The sequence below is a fragment of the Panthera tigris genome, chromosome B1, assembly GCF_018350195.1.
Source record: "Panthera tigris isolate Pti1 chromosome B1, P.tigris_Pti1_mat1.1, whole genome shotgun sequence".
Lineage (NCBI taxonomy): Eukaryota > Metazoa > Chordata > Mammalia > Carnivora > Felidae > Panthera > Panthera tigris.
The window spans coordinates 113385187-113410219 of record NC_056663.1 but is presented as its reverse complement, the minus strand read 5'-3'; the positions used below and the strand labels follow the sequence as shown (position 1 = coordinate 113410219).

Sequence of the window (25033 nt, the reverse complement as noted above, 5' to 3'; positions counted from 1 at the left end):
GAAAGGAAACCACAAGCTGATTAGTTCCACTCCAAGGGATGGTTTTTAAAAACCCGTTCTTATTCTTTACCATTGATTGGACATCTAAAGGGAAGGCTACATATGGTGAAAGATATATACACTAAGCCATTACAACGGAAGGGCGATAAATTATTCAGGGTGCCTGCAGAGCACTCTGTAATCCACTCTTTCCATTTTCACTCTCACCTGTGAAAAAGCCTGAAACTGTATGCCAATTGGTTGTTAATAATGTGCTCTGGAAGGGAGCAAGTTGAAATTGTTCCCAAAACTGCAAATCAAGAGACAAAGTACATGTGTCTACTACTGTTGAATGAAATTATATATCAGAACAAAAGACCGTGTCTGCAGTACAGGACTAAAGTATGCTTTCATGTGTCCTATAAAATCCAAAGCTCTGGGCAGCACAAAGCTCTGGAGTGCTTATATTTCTACTCCCAGAAGAATATCCTAACATAGATGTAGTTAACGGAAGCCTCCAAAAGGAAGTTTGTGATATGAAATTTAAAATAATTGTTTTTTAAATTTGTAGTTTCCAGATTGGGTTTCTACTGTGCCTGCCAAACATTCTCCTTCTTTTTCTGTGGGTTAGTTACACAAATATGGATTTCATTTGTTTATTAAGAAAAGGAAGTGGTGATTCAGCCACTTTGTATAGATGCCCTAGTGTTCCTGTCTCTGATCTTCCACAGGACACTGGAAGATGTGACGGGTCAAAAGCTAAGAGAGCACAGTGGGGCGGTGATTAGGAAAGGTAAGCCCTTTGCCTCTCTGGTTTGATCTGTAGCCCAGGAGGCAGCCCTCAGGCCTTCTGATTCACCTCAGTCCCAGGCCAGCCCCTGCTGCTCCATTTTTGTCCTTTCCCTCAATCTGGATAGGCTCTGGGCAGCAGAAATGCTCTTACCAAACTCTCTTTCTTTTACATAGGTCCCAAATGCCAGTTTTCCAGGAATCTTTCATTCTCCAATGTGTCAGGTGAGAGATATTGTCTTGCTGTCTTTCTCTAAAAAGTTTGTGGATCTGTGTTTATTTGCTACAGGAAGATCAAATGCAAACATACCAAAGCTTAGTGCTGCCCACATGCCACTTATGAACCATGTGTCACAAGTGTGTCACTCCCTTTCCCTGAGCCCCTCTTAGAGCTGATGAGGAAAACACAGTAATACTAGCAGTCCCGCCTACTTCACAGCATTGTGGCATCAAATGATCTATACAAAAGGGCTTTTGATCACCAACTTCCAACTGAATGTATTGCATAATAATCAGCCAAGAATGCTTGCAAGTGAAGGATGTACAATATGTATATTTACACATCATAGGCAAAGTTATAAGGCTATATAAACGGAATATGAAAGCTGAATCAAGTGAAGGAACAAAAAAAGGAAGGAAGAAAGATTTACAGAGAAGGAAGAAAACAGAAATAAAGGAAAAGTGTCTATTCTTGTCCATATTCATCAGGGATCTGAAGAAGTATGGCTTTAAGAAGTGCTTATTTGAAAACATCACTATGATGATTAATTTTGTGTCAGTGTAGCTAGGCTATGGTGCCTGGTTGTTTGGTCAAACACTAGTCTAGATGTTGCTAGGAAGTTATTTTATAGATATATTGACATTTACACTTATAATCAATTGACTTTAAGTAAAGCAGGTTGCCCTTGATGATTTGGGTGGGCTTTGTCCAATCAGCTGAGGGCCTTAAGAGCAAAACTGGAGTTTCCTGGGGCACCTGGGTGGCTCAGTCATTAAGTGTCCAAATTTGATTTCGGCTCATGTCATGATCTCACAGTTTCATGAGATTGAGCCCCACACTGGGCTCTGTGCTAACAGCGTGGAGCCTGCCTGAGATTCTCCCTCTCTTTCTGCCCCTCCCCTGCAAGTGCTCTTTCTCAAATATAAATAATAAAATTAAAAAAAAAAACACCTGGGATTTCCAAAAGAGAAGTAATTTTGCCTCAAGACTGTAACATAGAAACCCTGTCTCAGATTCCTGTCAGCTGCCCTGCCTTACAGGTTTAATACTTACCAGCTCCCACAATTGTGTGGCCAACTCCTTAAAATAAATCTCTCTGATAGACATTCTATTGGTTCTGTTTCTCAGTGGAACCCTGACTGATATAATCACCAAAGCCATTTTGATTGGAGAACCCAATGGATTCCTTTCAGCCTTTGTCTTGTTTGCCGTTTTGCAGAAGCATCTGCATTCCACCCATGCCAGCAACGCAAGGCAGAGAGGATATAGCCCCAAGTGAATGATCATTTTTGGTCACAATGAGAAGAGTCTTCTAAGATCATAACTATCTCCATTTAGATATCTTACCAATAACTCAGACTCAAAATACTCAACATTGACATCTTTTCCCCTTTTATAAAAGGCTCCTTTTTTTGGAACACCTGTTCCTGCAGTGTCCTATTCTGTCTCCACTGTAGAATCATCCTTCACTCTTCCTCTGGTTCACTCCTCATATTCATTCTATAAATCCTATTACTCTTCCTTGGTAACTTTTGTCAGATGAAACCCATCCTATGTATGCTTTTAGACTAGCCTAGATTTTCTTCATGTTTCCTCCAGGAGCTACCCTGCAAGTTACTCTGAAACCAATCACTCTAAATTTTTTGCTTACCAACTTCGCATAGCTTTTTCTTTCTCCCTTCCTTCCTTCCTTCCTTCCTTCCTTCCTTCCTTCCTTCCTTCCTTCCTTCCTCCCTTTCTCTCTTTTTCTTTCTTTCTTTCTTTCTTTCTTTCTTTCTTTCTTTCTTTCTTGGGGGGCTGTGGGGGTGTGGGGAAGAGTGAGCTAGTAGAGGAGGGACAGAGGGAGAGGGGGAGAGAGAGAATCTTAAGGCTCCATACCCAGCATGGAGCCTGACTTGGGGCTCATTCTCACAACCATGAGATGATGCTCTGAACCGAAATCAAGAGCCAGACACTTAACTGACTGAGCCACCCAGGCACCCTGCCCATAGCTTTTTCTATTAAAATTTAAAGTTCATACTGCTAAGTCTGGCATTCAAGGCTCTCCATGTGTAATCCTGACCAATCCTCCCAGAATAACCTCTATTACTTCTATCAGGAGCCACCTACTCCAGATACCTTGCCCTCTCCAATGGCTCATTACCGCCTCTCAGGCCACTCTCTCCCTCTTCAACGATCCAATTATCTTCCATCTTTCAAGTCTCAGCTCAAGTTCCAAGTTTTCTAGCCATTCATATGCTTAATGGGGCTTCCTCATTCTGAACTAGTGCTCTGACTATCTGGCTCATTCATTTGGCATTTAAGTATAACATGACTTGTGTGGTTGATAAATAGTAAACATAGGTGAAGACTATTTTCTTGAATCAGATTAAAAGCTGTCTGAGACAGAGGCTATATTTTTAAAATAATATACAGAACAAAAGAAGGGAGGGAGAGATGGAGGGAAAAACTAAATGAGAGACCTTCCTTTGTACTCACAAGCTGTGAGTTACAACTTGGCACTGTGTGTACATTCCATCCAAACGTTATCCTAATTTCCCATAGTGGGAATAATCAAAAGAGACATTTTAATAAAATGTGCTGTCCTGAGTATGCATGAGTTTTCCACTTGTGGTTGATTTGTATTACATCCATTTTACCTCCTCTGGGTAAAATGACTGATAGGTATAGACACCACGGTCAGGGAAAAAAGTGATGCATGGAGATGCTCTGAAAAGCAGCACCAAGGCCTTCTGTATTGGTAAACACAGTGGACACTTTTCAGTCTTCATCCTATTTTCCAGTTTGCAGTATCTAGCACTGTTCACCACTTTCTTCATTTTAAGACTTCTTCCTTTGTGTCTCCCTTGACTGTAGTAAGTCATGATTCTCCTTCCACCTCTCTAAGCACTCCATCTCAGTCTTCTTTAAAAGCTCCAATTTTCCCACCTATTTCTTAAATGACAAACTCTAAAGTAGAGTGGGAGAGGGTGTCATCTTCATAAGCTGAGTGGCCTGATAACTTCAATCACTTCAACGACCAGCTATACTTTCATTATTCCTAGAGCTCTCACTCCAGCTCAAACCTCTCCCGAGTGGAATACCAACGTAGACAACTGGCTACTGGATGTTTCCATCTGGATGTTCCATATGCATCTGTAACTCCTCATCAGACCAAACCTCCCCTGCCTTTTCTATTCCTTGTTCCAGTGGCCTGAACTATTATTCCCCAGAGGAAGGCCTGAAAAATCACCCCCACTTCTCCCTCCTCCTCATCCCTACATCTAGTCACAAATTTCTTCCATTTCTACCTCATTAAGAGCACCTGAATCTATCCCATTTTCTACTTCTTTCCAGGCTACTGTATTCTCAGCTAAATATCTGCAACAGCGATTTAGTCATCTCTTGCTTCCCTTTTGTCCTCCTCTTGTCCTTTAGGAAGAGTGATCTTCTAAAATGTTTGTCTGACCATGCCTCCCCACTTCTTAAATCCTTTAGACTCTGTACACTCTCAGGGTAATGACTTAGCATGGCATGCACGGTCCTTCACAGCTTCATCCATTCCAATCTCTGCTCTCTTGATTTACTGCCTAATCTCCTCCCTGAACTTTACATTTCAACCTATTTAATATGCAGCTTCCCCAAATGCCATTCTGTCTTGTGTCTCAAAGCCTTTGAAAATGCTAGCCTCCCTGAAAACATTGCATTACTTAAATTTTTCATGTCAACAACTCCTTGACTTACCATAGATCCAGAGGTGTCCCTGATCCCGTCCCAACCCAAACCTAGGTTATTTATCTGCCCTGTTGTTCTTCCACTGTACCTGGACATAACCCAAGTGTACTTCTTCTCACATAATATTGCTATGTTTTTGTTTTGCTTTGTTTCTACTAGACTCTAAGTTCCTAGAAGAGGGAATTCTTCCTGTATTATAGTCTAGGACCCAATTCAGATCAGACAGGTCACTTGACCAACTTAGGCCAAATGTAAGCCAATTTCATGGTGTCCACATAACTGGAAATTAAAGAGGAGCCACCCTTGTATAAGAGGAAATCATAGCATTTAAGTAGCTAGTTTGGAAGAATGGGGACACCGAGGCCTTCTCTGCAATCTCATGCCCCACAAAGATTACTGAATGCTCACACAGTCATGATGAAATGACAATGTATCCCTTCAATTACTCATTTGACTTCGTTCAAAACACTAACACGCAAAATGACTCCAAACTTCTTTCTAATAGCACTTTATTTTAGAGTGGCTTTCTTGACCAGGGCCCACAATCCATAATTGGGGAGGTCATATAATTACTTCCCCATTTGTCCCAGAAGATATATGCAGGTGCACAGGCAGACAGTCCTAGGAACTTGGCAACATGACTAAGTATTTGGTCACAAGAAAGCCAAACAGGAAAGAGTGATGTGACACCCCATTTGTTTGTAGACTGGCTATTAGAAAGGTTTGCAGGTGTCTGATCACCAACCAACAGCAAAATCTTTAAAACCATGAGGTTCTTTTTAATAATTCTGACTGCCTGTGCTACCTGTTGTTTTTTTATTTTTTTTAATCTAAAGAGAAACACTCTTCTAGTAGCTCTTTCTTATTTCATCTACCAAGTATCTTTGAAAGAGAGAGGATCCGTGTCTAACCTCTCTTTGGTTTTAATATCTATTTCTCACCAAAGAGTGACATTGCTTACTTTTCAAACCTTGTAAGAGTTGCTTTAAAACTGTTAGTCATTTTTTTTTCACAATACTATTACTAAACATTAAGCTTTCACCTGAAACAATTGGGAATATGAAACAAAATAGATAACCAAAATTGTTTCTAGTTGAGGAGGTCACTCTAAACCCAATACTATGTAGACACAAGGTTATGAAGTAACTCGGTGGCATGAGAGACAGGACAGAGAAGAGAAAGCTGTAACAGGGTCTGATGTTGCTGAAAGATCTTATAAGTGCTTAAAGTTAAAAAGCCCTCCTTATCAATGATGTTACAAAGCAACCTGGGGGTCCTGGAGCTTGTGGCCTGGCATTAATATCCTACTCTTCTTATAAAGCAAACCCCAACCTAAAAAACAGAACAAAACAAAACAAAACCCAAACTCTTCCTTTTTACTTTTTTTTTCTGTTCAAGGAGTCTAGTGATAATAGTTTTGATGAATGTTTTTCTCTTCTAAAATGTTACAATAAGACAGAATTCACATTATTACCCAAGTGACATACCCATGTACATCTCTCTGGGGATTTCTAGCTATTTCTATTTCTCTCTCTCTCTTTTTTTTTTTTTTTTTTTTTGTTTTCATTCTTTCTTTTCCTTTATATTTCTTAAGGAATTGTTTCCAGACAGGGCAGCAGAGATTAGCTGTTCACCAAATATGTTTACCTTTTCTTCTGAGCCCACAGCTACATTTCTTGATCTCCCTCACAGTTATGTGTGAAGATAGACGTTGACTCTTGCCCAAGGAATGTGGTCAAAAGCAATATAAACCATAAAAACCTGTATCTCAGGTGGTGGCAGAAGAAAATCTTTCTATCTAACCTTTCACTCTCTTTCTTTCTTTTTCCTTATCTCATGGCTGCGTATCTATGCCCAGGGTAACTTTAGAACACTCATATGAAAGACAGCAGTCTCCATCACTGGATCTCTGCAAGATTGCCCCTCATCATGTGTAAGAAATAAATGTGTATTTTGGTAGCTACTAGCATCTCAGGGTTTGTCTGTTACAATAGCTATAGTTATTCTAAAACAGATGGCATCTAGAAATAGACCACAAGAAAAAATAATGTTGCAAAAACTATTGCCAACATTTTTGTATGTCTATTTCCTCCTGCCCTCCTTCCTTTTAAACAACCTTATTTACCTCAATTAGTGGATCTTTACCCATTATTTTTCCCTTTTCAAGAGTTCTAAGGTTCTGCTTAATCTGGCACTAAATCTACATAAACAATATCAGAGGAAGCATTGAAGCAAATTACCACTGAGTACAGTTCCCTCTTCAAACATGGCAGCTTGAACCACTCAAAACAGAAGACATAAAAAGACACTGGGGAATCTATTCCATGTAAGAATTATAGTTATATTTTCTTTTTCTACCTTTTATTCCAAGACACAACTTGTGTGCAGTGTCCCAAAATGAACTACCCATCTGTGACAGCCTATGGTCATTCTATTATAGGTATGTCCCCAAACAGCCTTTAGACACAAATTGATGCTCCAGGCTTGTTTTGTTTGTTTCTCTGGTCTCTTATGGTGACTACATCTGAATTTATATAGTCATCCCAGAATCACTGCAGTGATCCTGCTTCCTATAAGATGCATCGTTTGCTCTATCAACAAGAATACCTTATTATTACGGAAAAAATAAGTCACCACACATACAAAAGCATATTCTTTGAGCCCAGATAGAAACAAACATATTTTAATAATTAAGCAGGAACAAAGAATAAATTAAAGAAACATTTGCTGAAATACCCCAAGACTATTTTATTCTTAGTTTTCTTGAATTAGATAATTTATAAGCTTGTTTTGAGTAGCCAGCAATATGAAAGAGCACATGGAGTTGGGGTGCCTGGGTGTCTCAGTCGGTTAAGCACCCAACTTCAGCTCAGGTCATGATCTCACAGTCTGTGAGTTTGAGCCCTGTGTCAGGCTCTGTGCTGACAACTCAGAGCCTGGAGCCTGCTTCAGATTCTGTGTCTCCCTCTCTCTCTGCCCCTCCCCTGTTCATGCTCTGTCTCTCTCTGTCTCAAAAATAAATAAAAACATTTTTAAAAAATTAAAAAAAAGAAACAGCACATGGAGGAGATCTACAGATAATGAAGAAAAGCTTAATATGAACCATAGATGATAGAGGGAAGGGCACAACAGAGAAGGCATTTGCAAAGAAAGTGGTAAATCTTAAATCTTACTTGCCTGAAAAACATCTTACAGAAATATGGGGTAGAAAGGGGCTTTGCAGAGAGCTAGAGATAGACATGGGTTCAAATTTTGTTTCTGCCTCCTGCTAAATGTGAGCACTAGGGCAAAATAACTTGACTTGCCCAACGCTCAGTTTCTTAGTCTATAAAATGGGTATAATAAATCTCTAGTTCACAAGGCTGGTATGAGAATTGGTCTATAAAGTAACACATAGGTAGGAAGTTACCATAAATTGTAATTATTAGTGAATCTGGAAAAGATTTACTATTGACTTAAAAGTCATATTGTTTTTTCAATATGAAGTAAAGATATCAGAGTTTTTCATCTAAAATTTCCTCAGAGATTTCTTTTTCCTAATTCATCTACCATATTGGCAGAAATAGCATTGTAAGCTTAACTTGGCTAAGTCTGCTTCATTCATCTGTCAACAAGATTCTGGGCTTCAAATTGAGTTGACAATTGCTGAAGGTAGATGGGACAGAACAGGCTACACAAGAGCGTCGTATTTCGCACCTCAGAGGGTTCTATGCTACCAACAATAACATCATATCTCTGTCAGTCAAGCACAATTATATGGCTTGATAGACTGATACAAATACAAAGCCAGTTAAAACAGGTCTCTGGACTCTTTTCTGGCTACAGTTATAGGGCTTGTTTGAATATCAGAATAGCATCTCCTCTGGGGACAAAAGGACAGAGAAACCACATCCCCCATTGATTCTAAGAAAGGTCAAAAGTAGTGCAAAATTTGCTACATTTAAAAACTCTGAAATCATTTTGTAAATTTTTATCTGACTCTTTGCTTCTTATTGAAACATGATTGCATTTCTAAGAAATCCAAAGTAGGCGGTACAATTTCATGGCATATGGAATCAGGTAACACAACAGTCAGGCAAATCATTCTAGAAACACATTTGTGATATCCGAGCTGGGCATTCAAGGCACTTTCATGGATTCCTTTACAGCAATGTTTTATTACATGTTACCTTTATGAAAAAGAAAACAGAAAGAAGTACCTGTTATTCATGTAAAAGTAAATTACACATACTATTATAAAATTGTTGCATTGCAGCCTTTTATAATGGAGACCCCTATGGTAGCAATATCTTTTTGTCAAAATAGATAACCGAGTAATAAGCTGAACAGCTTCCTAAAGAGTGAATTGATACGTGGGATCTAATTCAAGTTGTATTTCAAGTTTTAAATTATAAATGACCTCAATATGCAAGATATAGAAACTGACAGAAGAAAAAACACTTCAGCCACACACTAATCTAAGAGTGTGATATATCCAATGTATCAAATGAAGATGTAAATGTAAGGTTGTAAAATTAAATTTTATCATTATACTTTTTTGTTTTTTTAGTTTTACTTCAGAGTGATTACTTCAGGAGGGCAATGAAAAGGTGACTCTTAGTGACAAGAGATCTGTTACTGTCAATCAATCTTTCATTTGTTTCATAAGTGTCCACATGCTATTTTTTGCACAACCGAGCACATATCACAAGTGAATGACAAGAAAATACAAACCCCAACACCAGGTTACACTTCATAATCTTTCTGTACATGGGAAGCCATGGCAGCACAGAAGCTCGTGACAAGAAGGAAGCTTGAGGAATTTCCTTGTGCTAAGTATTCTAACACAGGTTCAGTGTCACAAATTGCTCACCAGAAGGAAGACTATGGAATTTTTCAGACTACCTTTGTGCCTTACGTTGTATTTACAGAATGGAGGCAAGGGCAACTGCCATTACAATGGCAGCGTAAGCATTGATATTTCCTGTAATTTCTTATTTGTGCAGATAGCTAAATATACTTTTTAAAAACACAAAAAAGGAAAATAAAATTTCTCTAAAAATAAAATTACAGAAACTTTCAGATTTCAGTTCATGGAAAAGAAATGGAAGGGGAAAATACACATAAAATTAAATGATGCTAAAACTAGGAAGACTATGGTCACTTTAAGTTATAATTGTTAATAATTGGGTATTATATCTCAATATATCATTGGTAAACCTATTTAATCATAATAATGCCACTGCTCACTGATTTTTATTCAGATGCAAGAAATATAATGGAAATATTTTATACAGTGATCTCCTATGAAGTAAAATTTGATATAAGGCAAATACTTCTTGAAAATCATATATGAAGGTTTATTAGAAATTAGAGCCTCAACAGGATTCCATTATAAGACATTTCACCCATAAGGATTCCCATGATATGGGGTTCCAAGTACCATAAGACTCCATTGTATCAGTAAAGATAGCATAATCAATACGTATTTTTTTTCTCCTTTTCACAATCGATGGTTTTTCATCTTACCAAATGTGAGTGACTTATCTTTTAGCCAGTATAAAAACTCATGATTATACCTTATTTCTTAGATTTGATGCGGTTTGCTAAACACATTACAACTTCTTTAAAATGCAATCGAGATGGGAAAGTATGAATGCTTATTTTATGGATTAACCACTTTACATTTTTTGGACATGTTTTTATTATACACAGTTATTTATATAAAGAAACAGGATTGGACCCATGGCCTACCACTGTTACACAATGATGCATGTTGCAACACACTCAAAACTCATAAGGAATAGGGATAATGTGGTAAGTGGAAAGGGTTTGAACCAGACACATCTAACTGAATTCCAACTTTGTAAACCCTCTCTAGAGGTAAAACTATTGATAATTAACCTCTATGAGTCTTCCTCACTGAACAATGGGAAGGGTAACACCAGGAGTTTTGTGTGGCAAAACGGAAGTATGTGTGTAAAGTTCCTAGAATATTGCCTGCCACATGTAGACATACCTCATTATTATTACATTTCACTTTTTTGGGCTTCACGGGTATCTTTTTTTTTTTAAATACAAAGTGAAGGTTTGATAAGAGACTCTTAAAAACTGAGAACAAACTGAGGGTTGATGGGGGTGGGAGGGAGGGGAGGGTGGGTGATGGGTATTGAGGAAGGTGTTGGGATGAGCACTGGGTATTGTATGGAAACCAATTTAACAATAAATTTCATATTTAAAAAATAAATAAATAAAATAAAAGACAAATGCATGAAAAATAAAAAAATAAATTTTAAAAAAAGTGAAGGTTTGCAGCAATCCTGCGTTGAGCAAGGTACAGGCACCACTTTCAATGGCATTTGCTCACTTTGTTTCTCTGTGCCACACTTTGGTAGGTCTCACAATATTTCAAATTTTTTCATTATTATTATAACTGTTATGGTGATCTGTGATCAGTGTTTATGATTCAGTGAAATCTCAGATGATGATTAGCACTTTTAGCAATAAAATATTTTTAATTAAGGTAGGTACCTTATTTTTTTAACATACTGCTATTACACACTTAACAGACTACAGTATAGTGTAAACATAACCTTTATATGCACTAGGAAGCCAAAAATTCACTTGGCTCACTTTATTGTGATATTCGCTTTATTGCAGTGGTCTGGAACCAAGCCCATGATATTTTCCAGGTATGCCTGTACTTGGGGCTTAATCACATTAGTTCTATTTTCTTTTTATATACTAAGAAAGGAAAGAACAATTAAATCTTTAGTGGAGATCCTGGACTAATAGATGTTTCAAGAAAGCAGGATCTAGATGGCTGCCTAAATTTGTAAAGGGCCAAAGAAGAAATACTAGAACCCGAAATGTCACCATTTGGCAGAAGCAAGATTTAACTACACCTTCGCATGTCTAATACTTACTTACATCCACATCCACACACACAAAAAAGTCTTGAACTCTCTATTCTGGCTGTAATTTCCAGAGTTTCCTCTGGGTAGTAGTGGTTTGCTTCTAGCTTTAAAGACAGAGGCTTAAATATGAAGCGAAAGAATAAAGTTCCTAGACCTGGGGCATACCATCTGCCTAGCATTAAGCAAGAGCTGAAAGTCAGTTACAGAAGCAAAGTCTTTTCTAACATGATTTATGTTCCACCCTTGAACGTGGCAGGAAGACTGCAAAAGATATTTGGAAGCCAATGCTTCCTCTGAATAAAGTAAACGAGTATATGCTAAGCCCCTCTCCCTGGACCATGCTGGCCTGTTAGATAAGTTGCCAATGTGGAGTCTTTGAACCCTGGAGCAAACTGGCTATTTGGGATGAGAAAGTATCTCAAGGCCAATGATCATGGCTACCGTAAATGTACAGTGGACAATGCAAACACTGGGGTCAGACAACAGATATCCAGGATATTATTACTCAAAAACACATCCAGCTCAAAGCTGACAAGATAATCTGTTCCTGTGAGTGCAAAGCAGGCTGGAATGCGGCAGCTCTGACCTACTCAAGGAACGAAAAAAGAGAGTGCAACTCTCCAAGGGCTCCATCTCATGTTCTTTATGCAGGCAAACTCCAAGGGACTTCAAAGGGAGTGCTGCCTAAGGAGGGAGTACCAGACCAAGCCCCCGGGGGGTATCATTTCCATGATCATGTTGCCATCTACATTTGGTGGACTGGCAAATGCAAATATTTCAGATACAAGTTTAAACAGATGAAAAAAGAAGTGCGAAATAGCTTGGGGATTTGCTTGCAAGAGAAACCTCAGAATTCCAGGAAAAGTATTTAATATCAGGAGCTTCATAAGTTTGTCCAAAAGTCCCAAGAGAGTAATTGGCTTGTGAGCGTATCAAAAATAAAGTCTTTTTTAATTGACACATATTACACTTCAACATATCCAAAATAGTGTACTAAAAAAATAATTTCCCAATGTTAGATATCCTTCAAAGGTCAGTAACATTTTTCTAATTGAAATATAGACTATATTTTGATGTCTTAACATAGTTTTAATATACATGATCCTGATTAACGTAGAAGATCCCAAATGCAGCAAATATACTTACAGGAGGACCTGTGGGGTAGGGGCAGGGTGGAGAGAATAAGAGAAAGGGAGAGATGAATTAGTGAATATGCAAAATATGAAGATTAAATAAAAGATGAAAGCATTGTCATAATCATCATCAAAATACAAGGGACAAACAAGTCATCTAGAAGTCATCTAGAGTTCAATGGTTCCTAATCTTTTTTTAGGTCATGGACAACTTTGATATCCATATCATAAAAGTGTATTTATCCATACATTTTATCCATATCCATATCCATTTCCATTTTATCCATATCATAAAAGTGTATTTACATCTATCTGCACACAAACTTGATATAAAATTTCAATGGATGTTCAGATTCCCTGAGGTCTCTCTATGAATTACTGAAAGGCTCATCTTAAGATGGCCTATTTATATAGCTAAAAATTTAGAGAAAATGTGAATCAGGAGGATCTTTGGTCATTGATGATAGCCCAGTTATAAAGAATTGATATATAACTTTCTGGAGTTTGGTAAAATGGCTAAATGAGAAATGTACCCATTATTTGTTCTAAAAATGTTTTTCATTCAGTAGCATTGTCAATATATAAAAGACTAAACCCTGATGTTTATATGTTTTTTTAAAACTATGTATTTTCATCAAAACATAGGCAAAGTCTAAGAAAATTTCAATATTTTGCACACTGTATGCTCAATTAAAAAACAAACACAAGTTTTTAGTAGTCAAGAAGTTAGGAATTGGCTTTTTAAATTTCTATAAAACTTCACATAAGTACAAAATTTTTACTTTCCCCCCCCAATCCTTTTTATTTTTTTTTGACAAAGATCAATTCACCAACTATTTGACTCTGCTAATGTTTTATTATTTCTTTTTCCTTAAAATACATTTATAATCCATCTTTAAATATAAAACTGCATTTTGTGAAAGGGATACCTGTACAAGCTTCCAATTACTTAGATTAAATGAGGTTGAAAGATAACTTTTAGGAACACTTTTAAGGGAATTAAGCAGGTATCTTGCCTAATTAGTAAATTTTTCATAAATCTCTTTCACTTCAACATATTTTTTTCCAAAAAGAAGAGGAAATGAGACAAAAAACTAAAAACATTACAAATCAATCTGTTCCTTTTTTTTCGTAGATCAGTATTTTTACTGTTTCTACTGGAAAAGAGCATTTCTTAGCATACTTGAATCAAACCTTGAATTACTTTCAAAGTGAAGAAAAAACTCAAATAAAAAATGTTTTTTGAAACCAAATATCCAAATAGTGTGTTCACTTACTGTTTGACTTGTTTTATAAAGTCTAAGGCTCCAAAATGACCATGCGAAGTCTTATCAGGCCATCAACTCTTCCTTGCAAAGTAAGAGGAAGGTACATATAGGGATTTGGCCTAAGAGCAAAAATTCACTGAAATAGGCATCGGGACAATTGGTTCTGTTTCAAGTTCTGCTCTTAAAAATTTGCGTGGCCTTGGCTGGATCACCTGACTGTTCTGGGGCCTCCATTTCCTCAACTACAAAATGAAAATGCTGGATTGATTACTAAAGCTGCTGTCATCACTAAAATCCTAGGGTTATATGAGAGAAATAAAAATTCCAAATTTTGAAATGAATGAGAGTAAAAGCATGACAAAATTGTACCAGTTGGATAAAATAACAATAAACCTTTCCAAGACATGTGCCCCAGTGTCCCAAAGCAGATGTTTTCACAAAGATGTGTTCTCACAAAGATGTGTTCTCCATGCATGTACATGTATGGAGACAGAAGCATGGGTGATATTGCCACACTGTGTGCAGCTAAAAAAGTCTCCACTGTACACAAAAAGGACCAACTTAACCTGATACAGTAAATAACCCCAAATTGGGTGCCAGTGGTTATCAAATTTAACAGCTGAACAATATTTTCCAAACTTCTAGGTTTGATGGAAATAAGGAGATGACAAAAAAAAAAAAATTCTAGGTCTAGTAGAGAAGATTTAGACACATGCACAAGCTTGTGGGCAACCTCCAGCAAGACTATATAATCATTAATTAGGAGGAACAGATGCAGGAATCTAACCAAAACATTAATGACAAAGAGCAGCTGAGAGACTTACCAGATTCTCCTCTTCGGCCCCTCTTACCTCGTTTCCCCGGAGGGCCTGAAATACAAAGAAGAATTTTTTGAAAGTGGTTTAATATTTTTTTTCTTACTCCAAAATGGCTAGTAAATAATTATTGATGTATTTTATCACTATTTTTAACTAATAACCTCAAAGAAAGGACCAGATATTTGTAAAGGCCAGCTTATCAGCATAACTCTTAAGCTTCAGTTAATTATAAAACCTATGCCAGATGTCTAATCATCTAGCATTACTTAAGAACACTAAACATTCAGAATTTTTATTCATGCTGCCTGTTTATCATCAGTAAAGATGACTTTAACTGCAAATTGGTACTGAGATTTCATGTGTCTTAGGAAAATTTCTTTCATAAAGATTTCATTATATTAATAATTAAAAGTACTAAGTTCAAGATTATAGTTTCTCTTCAGTCAGGTTCATCATGATTGATGACTTCCTTGCAAATATTTAGTTGGCAGTTAAATGTATATATTTGTAATTGGAATTATCCTTACAATATTTCTATTTTATTAAATATGAATTTTCATATATTAGAATTTCTCTTATTGAGAACCAGCTGAGTTAAAGACATACTCTTTAATTGGAAAGTGTTTAGGTACTAACTATAGGTCTCATTTTTTTAAGGAGCTATCTCATTACTGTCATTCAGAAAATAGTCTTTATGATGATCCCACTTTGAAAGTAGAGAAAGACTTCTTTTTTTCCAGTGAATTGCCTATAAAGACCACCAAGCTAGTATGTATCAGACTTAGCACAAGATTCTAGACATTCATGGCTTTCAAGCCATTACTCTCAATCATTTCTGCCCTCATTTCCTCAAGTAGGAATAGTTCCCACTGAATTATGAATAGAAGAGAATAATTAGGCCACAATGAGAATTAAGGTCTTATAATATTTGCTGGAATAAAGAGGCCAAGGAAAATACAGACCCTTCTGGTTTTAAAGAATGAGCTGCTAAGTTGGACTGATGACTTCCAAACTCTAGAAAGTTCAAGACACAAGCAGCACAGGCCTTAGCAGTCAGCCGGCTCCCAACGTGATCCTGAGCTACCAACTTCCACATGGAAACACTATCATGAGAATAAAAACATCAGTGGGCCAGTTAGTTTCCCCTCAAGCCCTTACACAGAGTAAGTCTGGTCATCTGTGTTTCATAAGAGGTTAAAAACAATCAAGCAATAAAAGAGATTGAAAATGTTACGAGAAGCAGCAGAGTCCAAAATTGTTATTCAAAATTTCATATTTCTTTCTGTATTCTGAACTAAAGAGAAATTTCTTGAATCATATTCAAGATATTCTTGGCCAAACTGAAAGCAGAAGAAAAAATCACATGAATAGGTAGATAAACTCAGCAGGACCCTAATAAGTATGAAAATACATATCTATTTACACCCGTTCAAACACACATGCACAGAAATATATTGACATATTCTCATATATACAATGTCTTTAAGATTAGGAATCAGATTTTTTTCTATTATAAAATTACTTAAACTAAGAAGTGTTAGCAACAAATATATACTTCTGATGTCTATGGACTGCATAGTAAGGGTTATAGGTTAATGTATAAGATGTCTATCTGCCCTGAAGAGGGAAAGAAGTTGAAGAGATTACATAAAATAACACATATGAAAAATTTGTTAGTATAGTGTTGTGAAGACAGCACCTTGAGTTTATGCTCTGATTTATTCCTTCTACTCAAAACATATGGCCAATTATAAAAAGAGAAAAAGTTTTTAGAAGAATTTGTATTCAAAAAAGAAACGGGCATGTCCACAGGCTAGAAATGGACCAAAAATGCTAAGTGGGAAGCAGGGATAAAGCCATGAGCCTGTTGGCTCTAGTTCCAGACATAGAAATAATGGCCATAAGTATGATTCCTGGAGAATAAATGCTCAAAAGTTTTCTAACCAGAGTCAGGCTCACTTAATAAAGCCAGTGACTTGGAAATGCTGAAGATAAGCTGAAAAAAAACCAGGTCTCTGGCTTAAAGGCTGAAGACTATGGACATAGTCTCTCAATCAGAAAACCAGTAGATGCTTACTTGATGCCTAACTCTATCATATCTACAACATATATCTAGGACAGAAGTCTAGAAATGCCATTTTATTTTTTTTCAATGTTTATTTTTGAGAGAGAGAGATACAGATGGAGAGTGAACAGGGGAGGGGCAGAGAGAGAGGGAGGCACAGAATCCAAAGCAGCTTCCATTTCTGAACTGATAGCACAGAACCTGATGAGGGGCTCGAAATCATGAACTGGGAGATCATGACCTTAGCTGAAGTAGGATGCTTAACCGACTGAGCCATTCAGGCACCCCTAGAAATGCCATTTGAAGACCAGCCTGGTCTAGAAGGCTAAGGATGTCAGGGAAAGACAAACATAAAAGAGTTAGGTAAGAAAGGGTGAGTACAGAGGAAAGAAAAGCAGGCATACATAGTGAGAAAACTACATTGAAAGAAAGACAGAAAGAAAAGAGAGAGGGAGGGAGGAAGGCAGGCAGAGAGAAAGAATACATAATGAGTACACAAAACAAAATTCTAAAACATATGAAGAAATCTAATGCTAAGAAAGGCAACACTCAACAATAGGATCATGAATTCTTTCCAGGTAAAATTAATCTAAAAAAAATCAGACAAAAGTCAGTATATTAATTATACTTTAAGAGATAAATTAAAAAGTAATATTCATTAAAGAGCAAGGGTTTTTAAAGGTAAATAAGAAAGGGGCACCTGGGTGGCTCAGTCGGTTAAGCGTCCGACTTCAGCTCAGGTCACGATCTCACGGTCCGTGAGTTCGAGCCCCGCATCGGGCTCTGGGCTGATGATGGCCCAGAGCCTGGAGCCTGCTTCCGATTCTGTGTCTCCCTCTCTCTCTGATCCTCCCCCGTTCATGCTCTGTCTCTCTCTGTCTCAAAAATAAATAAATGTTAAAAAAAAAAATTTAAAGGTAAATAAGAAAAAATCTATCTGAAAGAGAACCCTTGAGAAACCTTGAAAAAAAAAGTCATTGAAATTAAAAAAAAAAAAAAGAACAAATCATTTAAATGGTAGCCTGGATATGGTTGAAGACAGAATTGATGTAGAAGATGCAGAATACAGCCCAGAGACAGATCCAATATTGATTTGTTCCTATCTATCTGTCTATCTATCTATCTACTCTGGTCTGAATGTTTGTATGCTCCCAAAATTCATATATTGAAATTCTAACTCCCAAAACTGATGGTATTAGGACGTGGGGCCTTTGGGAGATGACTAATTCATGAGGCTGGGGCCCTTGTGAATGGAATCAGTGCCTCATAAAAGATTCCCTAGAAAGACTTCCAAACCCTTCCACTATGTGAGGATAGAGTGAGAAGATACCATCTATGAACCAGGAAGAGAGCCCTCACCAGAAGATGACCAGATCTTCTGGCACCTTGATCTTAGACTTTCCAGCCTCCAGAACTGTAAGCAATACAGTTTTTGCTGTTTACAAGCCACCCAGCCTGTGGTAATTTTTTATAGCAGCCCAAACAGACTAAGACAACTATCTGTCTATCTACATTTCTATCTGTCTACCCACCTACCTAGCTGTCTGTGTCAAGAGGCAAAATTTTACTTACATCACCAAGAGTACCCAAAAGAAATTATAGAGAAGCCCTTATTTAAGTGATAACAGATGAGGATTTTCCAGAACTGAATATAGAAACCCTAAGATTAAAGTTATACCCAAAATGGCAAGTGAAAATAAATCACACTTAAATATAATAATGTTCAAGAATAAAGAGAAAAATGTTGGGAATTACCAGAGGGAAAATTACAGTGGAAGGTACTTTGACTACTGTCTCACCAACAACAAAGGTGTCAGAAGAGCTTAGTCCTGATTTTCATAATAAATCTCAGATATCTCTTATTATTATTTGTTTATTGGAATTAACTTACCATTTTCCCCTGATGAATGTTCCTTTTAAATGGTAGAATTTATCAATAAAAATAAATTGCATACGTATTTTAAATAGTTTGAAATAAGCTATAAAACAATATTTAAAAGATATCAAATTATGAAAAAATGGTCAAAAATGCAATATCTTTTGAAAACATGAAGAGACAAAGAATATTTCTGAACATGTCTGTCTTAAATATTCAATCATAGGCTTAAAGGAATAAACCAAATGCTGTGGGAAGTGTCTGTTATATTGAGAATTGAGAAAGAATAGAATCTAAGGAAACTGAAAAGACACTGACAAAAACATACCTATTGAAAGTGAAAAAGTTACAAAGAATGTCATACTATGTGAAAGAGAAAATGAAGTTAAACTGAGTTATGATAAGATGAGAATCTAAACTATGGGATTTATAAAGAAAATACTAGATTGGAGAAGAGGATGTACAGTTACTACAAGAAACAGAAGACTGGAGTGAGCATTATACTAGGCTTAGTGAACTAATAAATTACATAAACCTCCTGAAAGACATAAATACAGATCTTGCTTTAAAAAGAATAAATAAAATTTTTGAAAATAATCTGTGCAGATCAGATAATTTGATACTGCTTTTGATTTTAAGGATGAAAATAATTTTTTAAAAATGATTGGATGGGATGAATTTAACAATGGACAGCTGGACACTAGGATGAAAAATCAGAAAAGGCAAATGATAGATTTTTCCCAGGCAAAACTGATGTTAACAATAGTTCAGATAGACAGTGGCCATTTCCATTCTAAGCCGAGTGATGAAGTGTTGAGTAGTCATGAGCTGTATGAATGAATACAAAAGCTAAAACCTGACTCTCATTCACTGAATTTGGCCAGGTCCTTGGAGCAGAAATTCTCAGTGAACTCTGTCAGCAGAAAGCCATGACTCTGCAAGAGAAACTGGTTCAAGAATATGAATGGGAAGCTATCAGCAACAGAAGAAGTGAAAACTTACAAGCAGAGAATTCATGAAATGAAAAATGAGTTATGGAAAACAGAGAGAGGCTATAAAACCAGATTGCTCTTTGTAATAACAAAATTCATGGCAATCAGTACTGTTCGTGTTTCAGAAAGAGTTTTTGCTTGAAAGACAATGCAAACTGTCAGCCTGATACAGACATTAGTAAAAATTAGCCATAATGGAAATGCTTTAAAGACTTGTGTCAACAAACCCAGCTGGAGATAGATCCAGGTCATCAAATCACATCATAAGAAGGTGTCTTAAGCTAAGCTAATTCTTTGTGCCCAAAACTAATATTTGCTGGAGCACTCTACTCCTTACTAAAGGTATACCCACCTGTCAGAAGGCTCTTTTCTAAGGTGAGAGATGTACCTAGAAGTAAACACATGCTTACGTATGAGCCTTCCCATGATCTTGGGGGGTGGGTGGTTATTGCACAGGTCTGGAATACCCTCATCTGGTTTATCAGATGAATTACCAAAACCTGTCAATTCTATTTCTATAACTTGAATCTATTCACTCTTCTCCACTCCAAGTATTTCATGGCTGAGTAACCTTTCTGGTTACTTAGAGAAGAGATTTTTTTTTACGAGGATTTTACTTGTCCTTTAAAAACATTTTACCACTTATAAACATTTACAATTAAATAAATAGGAAGCGTTCGAGAAAAGTTTCAGAATCTATAATGGGCTGGGTTTTTTGTTTTGTTTTTACCTCTTGCTTCCTATTTCAACACACATTTCTAGCTGTCCCTGTTTCGGGGGGAAAAGAAATAATATGGATAGAAACAAAGGGAAGAACTAAAATCAAAATGGATTAAAGACTTAAATATAAGGACTGAAACAATAAATCTCCTAGGATGAAAACATAATGAAAAAGCTGCTTGACACTGGTGTTGGCAATGATTTTTTGGGTATCACAACAAATGCACAAGCAACAAAAGCAAAAACTAAACAAGTGGGATTATATGAAACTAAAAAGTTTTTGCACAACAAAAGAAATGATAAGCAAAATAAAAATTCAGTCTATGGAATGGAAGAAAATATTTGCAAACCATATATCTGATAAAGGGTCAACACTCCAGATATATAAGGAACTCCTACAAATCAATAGCAAAACAATAAATCACCCAATTTAAAAATGAGCAAAGAACCCAATCGACATGTCTCCAAAGATGACCTACAAATGGCCAAAAAGTATATGAAAAAGTGCTGAACATCACTGATCATCAGAGGAATGCAAATCAAAACCACAATGAGATATCACCTAACCCCTGTTAGGATGGTTATTATTAAAAATAACAACAACAACAACAGGATAAGCATTGGTGATGGAATGGAGAAAAAAAAACCTTGTACACTGTTAGTGGGATGTACATTGCCACACCCACTATAAAAAAAATATGGCGATTCCTCATAAAATTAAAGCTGCAACTAGAATAAGATCCAGCAATCCCACATCTGGATATTTATCCAAAAGAATTGAAATCAAGATCTCAAAAAGAGATATCTATACTCCTGTGTTTATTGCAATGTTATTCACAATAGCCAACGTACGGAAGCAACTTAAATGTCCATCAACAGATAGATGGTTAAAGCAAATGTGGCATATTCATGCAGTGGAATGTTATTCAGCCTCAAAAAAGAAAGAAATCCTGGCATTTGCAATAATATGGATAGATCTGGAGGGGATTATGCCACATGAAATAAGCCAGATACAGAAAGACAAATATGGTCTCATTTATATGTGGAATCTAAAATAGTCAAACTCATAGAAGCAGAGAGTCGAATAGTTATTGCCATGAGCTGGGAGGAGAGGGAAATTGGAATATGATGGATACAAAGTTACTTTTAAGGAAGATGAATTCTGGAGATCTACCATAGTATGGTGCCTACAGCTAACAAATGTGTACTGTATATGTGAGATTTCCGAGGAGGGTAGATCTTATGTCAAGCATTCTTACCACAAAATAGTAATAGTAGGGAGTGGAAGGAAACTTTGGGAGGTAGTGGATATGTCTATGGCCTTGATCATGGTGATGGTTTCACAGATGTATACTTATTTCAAATTCATTGAGTTGATAGATTAAATATGTACAGCTTGGGGCGCCTGGGTGGCTCAGTCGGTTAAGCGGCCGACTTCGGCTCAGGTCATGATCTCACGGTCCGTGGGTTCGAGCCCCGCGTCGGGCTCTGTGCTGACAGCTCAGAGCCTGGAGCCTGTTTCAGATTCTGTGTCTCCTTCTCTCTGTGACCCTCCCCCGTTCATGTTCTGTCTCTCTCTGTCTCAAAAATAAATAAACGTTAAAAAAAAAATGTACAGCTTTTTACATGTCAATTATACTTCAGAGAAGGGGATTAAAAAAAAGAAACAAAGGGAAGGCTCATACCCTGAGTGATCATGATTAGATGTGTTGTCATAAAAACCTGAAAACAGGGAAAAATTCACCATCTTGTTAGAAGAATGACCTAATGGTGACTGCTGACCTGGATCATTTGAGAATTCCATAAAAAAGGTAATGAACATATGTAATGGCACAAACAAGGAGCTCAATAAATAGTAACTCGGTCTTCTGGTTTATTTATATTTTCTTGTTACATTTAGTCAATAGTAATAATGTATTTGAGTATTTGACAAGAAAAGCTGAATGTGTATGTGAATAAGATTGTGAGAAATTAACATTACCTTCTGATTAAAATATTCAAAGAGGCAAGTTAGTATAAAGAAAGAATATGGAACGCAAAGTTAAAAGACTTACTGGTTTCCACTGCTGTGTAAATTGATCTTACAATTAACCTCTTTGGTTTTAGTCTGCTAAAAGATCTGGTAAATAATACTAACTCTACCATATTTTTGTGATTATTGGGAAGGTAAAGGCTGTAAGTGCTATATACATATGATAAGTGAGTCTGCCCTTCATGTCTCATTAATTAAGTTTACTTATTTATTTTTAGAGAGACGGGGGGGGGGGTGGTGAGGGGGGGGCAGAGAGAGGGAGAGAGAGAGAATCCCAAGCAGGCTCTACACGGTCACACTGTCAGGGCTCGAACTCATTAACTGTGAGATCATGACCTGAGCCAAAATCAAGAGTTGGATGCTTAACCGACTGAGTCACTCAAGTGCCCTAAAGGTTGAAATTTTAGTCAGAAGTTTCATCTCCAGAGGCAAAGAGGTCATCAGAGAAAATGATGTAAAACTACCTCAAACAACAGTAAATAGTCCAAAAATTCCATACTCTTATCCAGAATTCTGGAGGCAGAAAAGCAGAAATATTAAGGCAAAGGAAGCAGCAGGAGACTGAGCTTGTGGTCAGGGAGGGAAAGAGTGAGTAAGAAGCCCTGGAAAGCATATGGAGCAACCCATGTGCCAATGCACACTGGAGTAGGGAGGCCTACAGAAGAAATGTGTGCAAGCCTAGGACACCCCTCCCCTGCAAGTGATCCCAGGAATAGGTCTCCAACAGCTGCAGATGGCTCTCAGGAGAGAAGAACCTGTCTGGGCACAGAGGAGATGGTAGACCAGCCTTCCTGAACCATCCTCCCCCATCCTCCTGCTCCTTTGAGAATACTAAGCCACGTTTACCTTCGGATCTTCTGGATTAACCTTGCAAGTAGGCACAGATTAATTTCAGAGCCTTCCCCAAAGTCCTCCCACCTGCTTGCATGCTTAATGCCTGAAATTCTTTCAACATAGACCAAAGCTTTTCATTCCACAATTAGAAGTAAAAGGCTTAAACAGCAAATGTTTGGTAGAAGCAGAATATTAGCTAAAATGTATTTTCCTCCTACTCATAAAATGTCCATACGACAACATACCCAAGAGGTCATACAGCCCAAGGTTTTCACACTGTGCTTGATACCCAGATATGAGAGCAGCTCCAATTTGCCATATTGAATTGCAACCATTTGCTGTAAAAGTTCATCGGCTAACACAAGCTTATAAATCAATGATTCATATTTCTGCAAATGTAAGATTTAAGCCAAGATAAGTGAAAACAACCTGCTGAGGGTCCCACACAGCAGACATCAGCTTCCTGATTCCAAGCTCAGTGCTCTTTGACTTAGCATGCTGCTTCTCATTTTGGAACTCATGCTCTATAGATTGAAAGACTGGACACAACCATTGCCAACTTTCCAAACTGCTTCATTTTATCAATGGCTTGCTTCATATTTTTATAACATGGCTACTTAGAAGCAGATATACTATTATTACTTGTTACAGTCTCCCACTAGACTGTAAGCTCTTGAGGATACAAATTCCCTTGTTCATCTTTGTGTCTCTAGTAAAACGGCACAGGACTTAGCACTCAATAAAACTTTAAAGGAATACTGCCTATGGAGTATTTGATGCATGCCAACATTATTTCATACTGTGTTAATTTTTAAAAGAAATAACTTTTTTTTATTTAAGAGATTTATTTCCCAAGATATTTTAAGTCAGCATGTACTGCACTATATGTAACAGAGGCTAGTTTGTTTTAAATATCTTTTATGTGTGTGTTTTTGTTTCAAATTTCCCCAAGTTTCTAATCTCCATGGAATGTCAGTTTGTAAAAGAAAGCTAATCATAATAAATAATAGGTAATAATTTAAGTTTATAATAGCCAAGCTCCATAACTCTTGACAGAATATTATTCAGATATGCATTATTTATGTTAAAGGCAATGAGTTTAATTGAAAAATTGTAAAAGCAGATTTCCCTTTTTTTTAGCAACACAAGATACACACTAACAAATGTTTAGGGGATTTTATTCTTACAAGTTATTTGAGTAATAAAAAATATAAAAATTAATAGTTTGTTAGTAAAAATAGTTCATTGGTATTTTAATTATAAACAATAAAAATGAAGTTGCTAAATTTTTATTTTTGAGCCCCAACCACCTAATTTCAATAAGGCTAAGAAAATCTATAATGTACTAGACTCCTAAGATTAGTAATTAGAATTGTTTTGTCAAATTCCTAGAGGAGATTTAAAAAACCAAATAAAAAGATCAAATCTTTAAAGTAATTTTATGAATATTCCTCTCAAAAATCTGCTTATTTTCTAGCTTTTACACCGTCAACTTTTTCTTGGTAACAATTTCAAGTCACACTTATGAAACAAAATATTTGCAGAAATTGTGTTCAATTAATGAAGATGAAACAATGTAACTCATAGAAGATATTAAAAAAAAAAGAAAAAACTCCCTTCTTTTAGTAGCTAATAAATGTGAAAACATTAGGAGTGTACACATTAGGTCACCTAAAGCCAACTGGGTGGATGTGTAC

At 36.7% G+C, this 25033-nt stretch overlaps 1 protein-coding gene across 1 annotated transcript in view; it reads right to left on the bottom strand.

The window, feature by feature from the left end:
• COL25A1 (collagen type XXV alpha 1 chain) overlaps window positions 1-25033 on the bottom strand; it is a 449006-nt gene that overhangs the window by 188664 nt on the left and 235309 nt on the right. Inside the window, exons 3-4 of the mRNA XM_042982696.1 lie at window positions 14824-14868; window positions 12745-12752 (exon numbers count right to left, since the gene is read on the bottom strand). Of these exons, the coding sequence (XP_042838630.1) occupies window positions 12745-12752; window positions 14824-14868 (53 nt within the window). The remainder of the gene's footprint in view (window positions 1-12744; window positions 12753-14823; window positions 14869-25033) is intronic.